Source organism: Apodemus sylvaticus, chromosome 1 (genome assembly GCF_947179515.1).
Source record: "Apodemus sylvaticus chromosome 1, mApoSyl1.1, whole genome shotgun sequence".
In the NCBI taxonomy this organism is placed as follows: Eukaryota; Metazoa; Chordata; class Mammalia; order Rodentia; family Muridae; genus Apodemus; species Apodemus sylvaticus.
This window is the reverse complement of record NC_067472.1, coordinates 21,545,909-21,557,961: the sequence shown is the minus strand read 5'-3', so window position 1 is coordinate 21,557,961 and position 12,053 is coordinate 21,545,909. Positions and strand designations below refer to the sequence as shown.

At 39.4% G+C, this 12,053-nt stretch overlaps 1 protein-coding gene across 2 annotated transcripts in view; it reads right to left on the bottom strand.

The window, feature by feature from the left end:
* LOC127676809 (cytochrome P450 2C70-like) overlaps positions 1-10,274 on the bottom strand; it is an 84,257-nt gene extending 73,983 nt beyond the window's left edge. For both annotated transcript variants that reach the window (XM_052172317.1, XM_052172318.1), the window contains exon 1: positions 10,107-10,274. In XM_052172317.1, the coding sequence (XP_052028277.1) occupies positions 10,107-10,274 (168 nt within the window). The remainder of the gene's footprint in view (positions 1-10,106) is intronic.
* Between the last annotated feature and the right edge of the window lie 1,779 nt (positions 10,275-12,053).

The window sequence follows — 12,053 nt, the reverse complement described above, 5'->3', positions numbered from 1 at the left end:
TTTGAGAGATAAGGGATATAAAGCACATACCTAAACAAAATAAAGGCAATGTACAGCAAGCCAATAGCCAATATCAAATTAATTATGGAGAAACTTAAATAATTCCACTAAAATCAGAGACAATGAAGGCTGTGTCTATTCAAATAGAACTTGACGTTTTAGCTAGAGCAGTAAGACAAGTAAAGTAATTCAAAGGGATACAAACTGAAAAGGAAGAAGTCAAATATTGCTATTCGCAGATGATATGATAGTATACTTAAGTGACCCAAAAAACTCTACCAGAGAACTCCTACAGCTGATAAACAACTTCAGAAAAGTGGCTGGTTATAAAATCAACTCAAGCAAATCAGTAGCCTTCCTATACTCAAAGGATAAGGAGGCTGAGAAAGAAATTAGGGAAGTGACACCCTTCACAATAGCCACAAACAATATAAAGTATCTTGGTGTAACTCTAACCAAACAAGTGAAAGATCTATATGACAAGAACTTCAGGTCTCTGAGGAAGGAAATTGAAGAAGACCTCACAAAATGGAAAAATCTTCCATGCTTGTGGATTGGCAGGATTAATATAGTAAAAATGGCCATCTTGCCAAAAGCAGTAAACAGACTCAATGTAATCCCCATCAAAATCACAACTCAGTTCTTTATAGAGTTAGAAAGAGCAATTCTCAAATTCATATGGAATAACAAAAAACCCAGGATAGCTAAAACTATTCTCAACAGTAAAAGAACATCTGAGGAATCAGTATCCCTGACCTCAAGCACTACTACAGAGCAATTGTGTTAAAAACTGCATGCTATTGGTACAGTGACAGGCAGGTAGATCAATGGAATAGAATTGAAGACCCAGAAATGAACCCACACACCTATGGTCACTTGATCTTCGACAAAGGAGCTAAAACTATCAAATGGAAAAACGATAGCCTTTTCAACAAATGGTGCTGGTTCAACTGGAGGTCAGCATGCAGAAGAATGCAAATCAATCCATTCTTATCTCCTTGTACTAAGCTCAACTCCAAGTAGATCAAGGACCTCCACATAAAACCAGTGTCTTAGTCAGGGTTTCTATTCCTGCACAAACATCACGACCAAGAAGCAAGTTGGGGAGGAAAGAGTTTATTGAGCTTACACTTCCACGTTGCAGTTCATCACTAAAGGAAGTCAGGACTGGAACTCAAGCAGGTCAGGAAGCAGGAGCTGATGCAGAGGCCATGGAGGGATGTTTCTTACCTGGTTTGCTCAGCCTGCTCTCTTATAGAACCCAAGAACACCAGCCCAAAGGTGGTACTACCCACAAGGGGCCCTCCCCACCTAATCACTAATTGAGAAAATGCCCCACAGCTGGATCTCATGGAGGCACTTCCCCAACTGAAACTCCTTTCTCTGTGATAACTCCAGCCTGTGTCAAGTTGACACACGAAACTAGCCAGTACAACCAGACACAATGAAACTAATAGAAAAATAAAATGGGAACCTCATAAAATCACAAAGTTAGCCAGGCAGTGGTGGTACACGCCCTTAATCCCAGCCCTTGGGAGGCAGAGGCAGGCGGATTTCTGAGTTCAAGGCCAGCCTGGTCTACAGAGTGAGTTCCAGGACAGTCAGCTACACAGAGAAACCCTGTCTCGGGGAAAAAAAAAAAAAGAAAAAAATCACAAGTTTCTGTAAGGCAAAGGACACTGTCAAGCAGACAAAATGGCAACCAACAAATTGGGAAAAGATCTTCACCAACCCTACATCCGACAGAGGACTAATATCTAATATATACAAAGAACTCAAGAAGATAGACTCCAGAGAGCCAAATAACCCTATTAAAAAATGGGGTACAAAGCTAAACAAAGAATTTTCACCTGTGGAATATAGAATTACTGAGAAGCACCTAAAGAAATGTTCACCACCCTTAGTTATCAGGGAAATGCAAATCAAAACTCAGAAGACAGCAGGTGCTGGTGAGGATGTGGAGAAAGAGGAACACTCCTCCTCTGCTGGTAGGATTGTAAGCTGATATAACCACTCTGGAAATCAGTCTTGTGTTTACATAGAAAACTGGGCATGATACTACAGGAGGACCCTGTTATACCACTCCTGGGCATACACCCAGAGGATTCTCCAGCATGTAATAAGAGCACATGCTCCACTATGTTCATAGAAGTTCTATTTATAATAGCTAGAAGCTTGAAAAAAACCCAGATATCCCTCAGTGGAGAAATGGATACAGAAATTGTGGTATATTTTACACAATGGAATTCTACTCAGCATTAAAAACAATGAATTCATGAAATTCTTAGACAAATGGATGGAACTGGAAAATATCATCCTGAGTGAGGTAACCCAATCACAAAAAACACACATGGTATGCACTCACTGATAAGTGGATATTAGTCCAGAAGCTTGGAATACCCAATACACAATTCACATATCAAAAGATGCCCAAGATGAAGGAGGAACAAAGTGTGGATACTCTAGTCCATCTTAGAAGGGGGAACAAAATAACCACAGAAGTAGATACAGAGACAAATTTGGAGCAGAGACTGAGGGAAAGACCATCCAGAGACTACCCCACCTAGTGGTTCATCTCATATACAGTTACAAAACACAGGCACTATTATTGATATCCACAAGTACTTGCTGACTGAAGCCAAATATAGCTGTCACCTGGAAGGCTCTGCTTGTGCATGACAAGTACATAGGGGGACACTCTCAGATAGACATTGAACTGAGCACAGGGTTCCCAATGGGGAAGCTAGAGAAAGGGTCCAAGGAGCAGAAGGGGTTACCAAAGCCATACAAGAAACAATGTTATGAAGCACCCTGTACTCCCAGAGCTTCCAGGGACAAAAATATCTACCAGATGGTACACATGGTGTTAACCATGGCCCCAAATGCATAGGCAGCAAAGGATGGCCTTGTTGGACATCAAAGGGAGGAAAGATCCCTGGTCCTGTTGCTTGAAGCAACAGTGTAGGGGAATAGCAGGACAGGGAAGTAGGAGTGGCTGATTGGGGAACAGGGGTAGAGGAGATGGCTTATGGGACTTTAGGTGGCAGGGAACCAGGAAAGGGGAAATCATTTGAAATGTAAATAAAGAATATATCTAATAAAAAAGAAAAACAAAATAGACATTGTAGTTAGAAAGGAAAGGAATGGGGAAAGGAAAATGAGGGACTAGGAGGTAGGAGGATAAAGTGAGGGAGTGCTGGGAGAAATAACTAAAATGGGGATGGGCATCTCTGGGATGAGCTAGAAGGTAAGAGTATTGGAAACAGTCGGGAATTTTGAGGGGGGATAACCCTAGCAAAGACTTACAGCAATGGCATATTTGAAGCCTGAACAAACCATCTTCTGTAAGCAGACAAAACTTCCAATGGAGGCATTGGGACACCAACCTAACCAAAAAAAAAAAAAAAAAAAAAAAAAAAAAAAATCTGACCTAAAACTTTTCCTGCCTATAATATATACAAGGGTAAAGATAAAGCAGAAATTGAGAAAACTGCCAATCAATGACTGATCCAACTTCAAACCCATGTCATGAAATGAAGCTCACTCATGATATGTTGATGATATTCGGCTAAACTTTCAGACACGAGCCTAGCATAACAGTCATCAGAGAGGCATCAACTAGAAGCTGATGGAAACAGATGCAGAGACCCACAGACATTAAACAGAATGTGGACAATCCTATGGAAGAGGTGGAAAGGGATTGGAGGAGCCAATGTGGTCAAAGATGCCACAAGAAAACCTACAGAATCAACCAAACTGAGCCATTAAGTGTTCCCAGATACTAAACCACCAACCAGAGAACATGGCTTGGACTGAGATAGGACCTCTGTACATATGTAACAGTTCTATAGCTTGGTCTTCATGTAGAATTCCTAACAGTAGGAGCAGGTGTTGTCACCGACTCTGTTGGCTGCCTTTGGTACCAATTCCCCTAACTGAAATGCCTCTTCTAGCCTCAATAGAAGATGTACCTAGCATTGATTCACTTGATATGCTGAGGCTCATGAGTTTTCATGGGAAGCCTCCTCTTTTCTGTAGAAAATGAGAGAAGTAGATGGAGAGAATATGGAGTAGAAGGAGTGAGCAGAGAGAAGGGAAAGTAAATGTGGTTGGGATGTAGAGTAAATAAATTAATTTTAGCAAATATGCGTGCCAGCTGGAACAACCACGGGACCCAGCTGACATGTGACCTACCTCACCACTACTACCAACTAGTTCCATCTTTCTTCTGTTCTGCTTTTGACCCCAGCCTGATCCATGGCCTGATAACTGCCCACAAAATACAGTCTCCTGGGAGATCCACAGCAACCAAAGACACAGCTTCACTTTCCTTCTGGTCCACTGCCCCACCGAGGCCGGGTCAGCAGACTAATATCTACCCACATGCTGCAGTCGTCATACCACTCAGGAGGGCCACAGGAACCAAAGACACAGAGCCCAGTAACTCTCCTGAGCTCTACCTTCCTTCTGGTCTGCTTCTCCACTCAGGCCAGATCAGTGAACACAATCCTCCCAAACCCTGCAGCCTGTCTGCCTCCCAAGAGATCCACAGTAACAAGAGACAGAACCTGTCTGACTCCCAGAAGGTCTGCAGTAACCAGGGACATAGAAAGCCTACTCTAACCATAAATACAAGAGGTCCACCCTAACAAAAGACATCAATGCTTCCCTCCAAGAAGACAAGATTTATCAGCTACCAAAGAGGCCAGCTCCAGTCAGAGACACCCAGGATAGTTAACACTAGAAACAACTAGATAGCCAGGGGAAAGCTCAAGATCATAAGTAACAGAAACCAGTGCAATTCAGCACCACCAGAACACAATTCTCCCTCCACATCATGCCCTGAAAATCAATGGAAATCAAGGCAACATGGCACCATCTGAAGCCAATTCTTCCAAAAGAGCAATTTCTGGATACCCCAACACACTGGAAAAACAAGATTTGGATTTAAAATCATAACTCATGATGCTAATAGAGGGCTTCAAGAAGGACATAAGTAACCCATTTAAAGAAATACAGGAGAATACAAGTAAAAAGGGAAAAGCCCTTAAAGAATTACAAGAAAGCACAACAAAACAGGTGAAGGAATTGAACAAAACCTTCCAGGATCTAAAAATGGAGATAGAAACAATAAAGAAATAACAAAGGGAAACAACTCTGGACATAGAAAACCTAGGAAAGAAGTCAGGCATCATGGATACAAGTATCAACAACATAATACAAGAGATAGAAGAGAGAATCTCAGAAGCAGAAGATACCATAAAAAGCACTGAAACAACAGTCAAAGAAAATGAAAAATGCAAAAAGTGCCTAACCCAGAACATCCAAGAAATCCAGGACAAAATCAGAAGACCAAACCTAAGGAATACAGGTATAGAAAACAGTGAAGATTTCCAACTTAATGGGCCAGTAAGTGTCTTCAACAAAATTATAGAAGATAACATCCCTAACCTAAAGAAAGATATGCGCATGAACATACAAGCCTACAAAACTCCAAATAGTTTGGATAAGAAAATAAATTCCTCCCATCACATAATAATTAAAACACCAAATGTACTGAACAAGGAAATAATATTAAAGCAGTAAGGGGAAAAGGTCAAATAACATATAAAGGCAGACCTATCAGAATTATACCAGACTTCTCACCTGAGACTATGAAAGCCAGAGATCCTGGGCAGATATCAGACAGACACTAAGGAACACAGATGCCAACCCAGGCTACTATACCCAGCAAATTTCTCAATTACCATAGATGGAGAAACCAAGTTATTCCATGACAAAAATAAATTCACACAGTCTTTCCACAAATCCAGCCCTTCAAAGGATAATGGATGTAAAGCACCAACAAAAGAAGGACACTACACCCTAGAAAAGCAAGAAATTAATCTTCTTTTAACAAACCAAAAAGGAGAGAGCCACAAAAACATAACTTCACCTCTACTAACAAAAGTAACAGGAAGCAACAATCACTTCTCCTTAATATCTCTTAATATAAATGGACTCAATTCTCCAATAAAAAGACATAGACTAACAGACTGGATACATAAGCAGGACCCAACATTTTGTACACAGGAAACTCACCTCAGGCACGAAGATGGTAACTTACTCAGAGTAAAAAAGCTGGAAAACAATTTTACAAGCAAATGGTCCCAAGAAACAAGCTGATGTAGCCATTCTAATATCAAATTAAATTGATTTTCAATCTAAAGTAATCAAAAAGAAAAGGAAGGACACACTTCATACTCATCAAAGGAAAATCTACCAAGATGTACTCTCACTTCTTAACATATATTTTCTAAATACAAGAGCATCCACATTCATAAAAGAAACTTTACTAAAATTCAAAGGACATATTACACCCCACACAATAATAGTGGGAGAGTTCAACACCCCACTCTCATCAATGGACAGATCGAGGAAACAAAAATAAACAGAGAAACAGTAAAAATAACAGAAGTTATGAACCAAATGGATCCAACAGATATCTTTAGAACATTTTATTCTAAAACAAAAGAATATACCTTCTTCTCAGTACCTCATGGTACCTTCTTCAACTAACAATATACTCGGTCACAAAACAGACCTCAGATATAGGAAGATTGAAATAATCCCATGCACTCAATCAGCTCAACACGAACTAAGACTGGTCTTCAATATCAATGAAAACAACAGAAAGCCCACATACACATGGAAACTGAACAACATTCTACTCAATGATAACTTGGTCAAGGAAGAAATAAAGAAAGAAATTAAAGATTTTTTATAATTTAATGAAAACAAAGGCAAAAGATACCCAAACTTACGAAATCCATCAATGTAATCCTATATAAGCAAGCTCAAAGAAAAAACACATGATCATTTCATTAGACACTGAGAAAGCATTTAACAAAGTCCAACAACTCTTCATGACAAAAGTCTTGGAAAAATCAGGAATTCAAGGCTCAAGCCTAAACATAGTAAAATCAACCAGTACAGTAAGTTCTGTACTGGTTGGCTACAGAAACAAGTAGCCAACATCAAACTAAATGGAGAGAAACTTAAAGCAATCCCACTAAAATCAGGAACTAGACAAGGCTGTGTACTCTCTCCCCATCTGTTCAATATGGTACTGGAAGTCCTAGCTAGAGCAATTAGACAACATAAGGAAATCAAAGGGATTCAAATTGGAAAGGAAGAAGTCAAACTATCACTTTTTGCAGATGATATGATAGAATAGTTAAGTGACCACAAAAATTCCACCAGAGAATTCTTAAATCTGATAAACAACTTCAGCAAAGTGGTCGGATATAAAAGTAACTCAAACAATTCAATAGCCTTCCTATAATCAAAGGATAAAGAGGCTGAGAAAGAAATTACAGAAATGACACCCTTCATAATAGCCACAAATAATGTAAAATACCTTGGTGTGACTCTAACCAAGCAAATGAAAGAACTGTATGAAAATAACTTCAAGTCTCTGAAGAAAGAAATTGAAGAAGAACTCAGAAGATGGAAAGATATTCCATGCTCATGGATTTACAGGATTAATACAGTAAAAATGGCCATCTTGCCTAAAGTAATCTACAGATTCAATGCAATAATTTTGGCAGTTCCTCAGAAAACTGGACATAGCACTACCTGAAGACCCAGCTATACCTCTCCTGGGCATATACCCAGAAGATGCTCCATCATGTAATAAGGACACATGCTATGTTCATAGCAGCCCTATTTGTAATAGCCAGAAGCTAGAAAGAACCCAGATGTCCCTCCACAGAGGAATGGATACAGAAAATGTGGTACATTTACACAATGGAGTACTACTCAGCTATTAAAAACAATGAATTCATGAAATTCTTAGGCAAATGGAATGAGCTAGAAAATATCATCCTGAGTGAGGTAACCCAATCACAAAAGAACACAAATGGTATGTAATCGCTGATAAGTGGATATTATCCCAAAAGCTCAGAATACCAAAGATACAACTCACAGACCACATGAAGTTCAAGATGAAGAAAGACCAAAGTGTAGATACTTTGATCCTTATTGGAAAGTGGATCAAAACACCCATGGCTTGCAGCCAACCAATAGAATGAGAATTGGGTCCCCAATGTAGCAGCTAGAGAGAGGACCCAAGGGGCTGAAAAGCTCTGTAGGAGGAACAATAATACATACCAACCAGTTCCTCCAGAGCACCCAGGGACTAAACCACCAACCAAAGAGTACACATGGAGGAACCCCTGCTCCAGATACATATGTAGCAGAAGATGACCATTTCAGACATCAATGAAAGGAGAGGCCATTGGTCCTGTAAAGGCATGATTTCCCCCAGAAAAAGGGAATACAAGTCAGCAAATGGGGGGGGGGGTGAGAGCAGGGGGAGGGTGGATGGAATAGATGGTTTTAGGTGGGGTAACATGGAAAGGCGTTAACATTAGAAATATAAATAAAGCAAATATCTAATAATAAAATTTATTAGAATAAGTCTCAACTTCAATGAACTCAATTTCCCAGTAAAAAGAAACAGGCTCACAGACTGTATACATAAACAGGACCCAGCATGTTGCAGCATGCACAAAGCACACTTCAGTGACAAAGATAAACACTACCTCAGAGTAAAAGGCTAGAAAAAAAGTCTTCCAAGCAAATGGTCCCAAGAAACAAGCTAGAGTTTACCTTCTAACAGCCAATAAAATAGACAGTCAATCAAAAGTTATCAAGTGAGATGCAGAAGGACATTTCATATTTATCAAATGAAAAATCTACCAAGAGGAGGCCTCAATTCTAAACATCTATGCCCCAAATACAAGGACACTAACATTTGTTAAAGAAACATTACTAAATCTCAAAACACACATTGAACCTCACACAGTAGTACTGGGAGACTTCAATACCACACTCTAACTAATGGACAGGTCGTTGAAACATAAACTAAACAGGGACATGGCAAAACTAACAGAAGTCATATAACAGATTTAACAATTGTCTACAGAACATTTCACCCCAAAACAAGAGAATATACCTTCTTCTCAGAACCTCATGGAACTTTATTCAAAATTGGCCATATAATTTCACATAAAATTAGCTTCAGCAGATACAAGAAGCCTGAAGTAACCCCATACATCCTATCACATCACCACAGACTAAAACTAGACATCAATAACAATGAAAACAACAGAAAGCCCACATGCACATGGAAACTGAACAATTCTCTGCTCAGTGATAACTTGGTTGGGGAAGAAATGATGGAAAATTTTAAAGACTTTCTAACATCAAATGAAAATGAAGACTAAACAAGCCAAACTTATGGAACACGATGAAAGAAATATTAAGAGGGAAATTCACTAAGTACCTTCATAAAGAAATTGGAGAAATCCCATACAATCAAATTAAGTGCACACCTGAAAGCTCTAGAACAGAAAGAAGCAAAGAAACTCAAAAAGGAGGAGACGGCAAGAAATAGTCAAACCTCTCTAGTGATTACCTATTGCTGAGTGTGAGCTATCTCCTCTCCCTAGTCTTGGGACTTCTTCCATAGCCCCAACTCCAAGAACCACAAGCCTGGAACTTTCTAATCTGCACCAAAGATAAAGTCTATATCCCTAGTCTATATCTGTCCCAGTAGATTCCAATCAACTAAGGACTGTAACACACCAGTTGCTCCAAACACACCAGTCTCCGGTGGTTCTTTGGAATCAATGAGCTCTGATACTTGCTGAAAACAGGTATCCTGCCTGTGTGACCTCCACTCAGAAATATACTGTCATGTCATTTCTACTTGTTATGATTAACTGCTTTTTACATCTGTAAATTTCTTTTTCAAATACACAAAGATTGTTTTGAGTCTTCTTAACCCCTCATCTTGGCAGAAAAGACAAGGTATTGCTTGTTTCCATAGGCATTGACAGTCTTTTGTGGCTTTCGCCTTTAATAAACCCTTGGCCATACCCCTTCTTCATGAAATGCCAGGGATTCAGATTTAAGGTTGCCATCCTGCCAGCTGTTAATCAGTATTCTTAATAATAACTGGGTTGAGTCTATGGTCTATCCCAGGTGTCACAAACCCCATACAACCAGCTATTTATCATTCATGCATTAAAAACTATAGCAAAGAAGCTAATCACACTTACCATGTTCAGAGACTTGATAATATTTTTAATATCCACTTGCAAAATATTTCCAACAACTGGTAAAGGACTGGGTCCAGGTGGAAGCTTCCCTTTGTCATGGTGTTGATTCCATAGTAAGAAAAGACTCAAACAAGAAAGGCAAATACACAGGATGATGAAAAAAGCCATTAGTACACCAAGCAAATGCACTTGAAAGCTTACAGTCCCAGAGTCTATAAATGTAATTCCAAAGAAATACAGTGTTTGTCCTTTGGGCAAAGCTTCTTTATCTTCATTACACTTTGGTCTGTATAAACAAAACTGCCACATCCTCGCCAACACCTGCTGTCTCCTGAGTTTTTAATCTTAGTCGTTTTGACTGGTGTGAGGTGAAATCTCAGGGTTGTTTTGATTTGCATTTCCCTAATGACTAATGATGCTGAACATTTCTTAAGGTGCTTCTCAGCCATTCAAAGTTCTTCAGGTGAAAGTTCTTTGTTTAGCTCTATACTCCATTTTTTAATAGGGTTATTTGGCTCCCTGGAGTCTAACTTCTTGAGTTCTTTGTATATATTGGATATTAGACCTCTGTCAGATGTAGGGTTGGTGAAGATCTTTTCCCAATTTGTTGGTTGCCATTCTGTCTGCTTGACAGTGTCCTTTGCCTTACAGAAACTTTGTAATTTTATGAGGTCCCACTTGTCAGTTCAGAAAACTGGGCATGACACTTCCGGAGGACCCTATTATACCACTCCTGGGCATATACCCAGAGGATTCCCCAACATACACTAAGGATACACACTATGTTCATAGCAGCCTTATTTATAATAGCCAGAAGCTGGAAAGAACCCAGATGTCCCTCATTGAAGGAATGGATACAGAAAATGTAGTATATTTACACAATGGAATACTACTCAGCAATTAAAAGCAATGAATTCATGAAATTCTTAGGCAAATGACTGGATCTGGAAGATAGCATCCTAAGTGAAGTAACCCAATCACAAAAGAACACACATGGAATGCAGTCACTGATAAGTGGATATTAGCTCAGAAACTCTGAATACCCAAGACACAATTCACATATCAAATGAGTCTCAAGAGGAAGGAAGGAGAGGTCCCTAGTCCTAGAAAGGCTTGATCCAGCATTGTAGGGCAGTACCAGGCAGAGAAGTAGGAGGGGGTTGATTGGAGAACGGGCGGAGGGAAGAAGACTTATGGGACTTATGGGGAGGGGAGAACTGGGAAAGGGAAAATCATTTAGAATGTAAACAAATAGTATAAAAAAACGTTGATATTGAATACTACTATTGATAAGAATGGAAACAAGCTATATAATTTAATTTTAATTTCTTACTGAGCATTTTATAAATTAGTTAGAATATAGCTATTTCATTTACAGCTGGTAAGAGTATACATTGTATAATTCTATTTACATAATCCACTGAGATTAAATATACTAGTTTCTTGATCACTCAAAATGCCTCAAAACTCAGAGTGCCCTAATTAGAAGACCAAGTAAATATAATATAATAAATATAATATTTATTTTATAAATAAAATGTTATATAGATAAAAAAGAAGGGCTATGTATCATTTTGCTCCAATAAATTTAAAGGTTAGATGAGCTATTAAAATGTATTTAAAGTCCCAAGCTACAAAGGTTTGCCCAAGAAGAGACAGGTAACACAACTAGTCCTTGAACACCTGTGGGAGTCAGTAGAGCATCTCCTTCTTCCCCTCCCTCCCTTTCCCTCTTCCTCTTCCCCTCCCTTTCCTTCTCCCTGTCCGTCTTCCTCTTCCTCCCTCCCTCCCCCCCTCTGTCTCTCTCCCTCACACACACACACACACACACACACACACACACACAAACCACCACCAACGACCCCAAATACCCCTAATCTGGACAACTTCCCCAGGGAAGCCACCAGAAATGTGGCCTGAGGCCATGCTCACACTGACTTCCAGAAA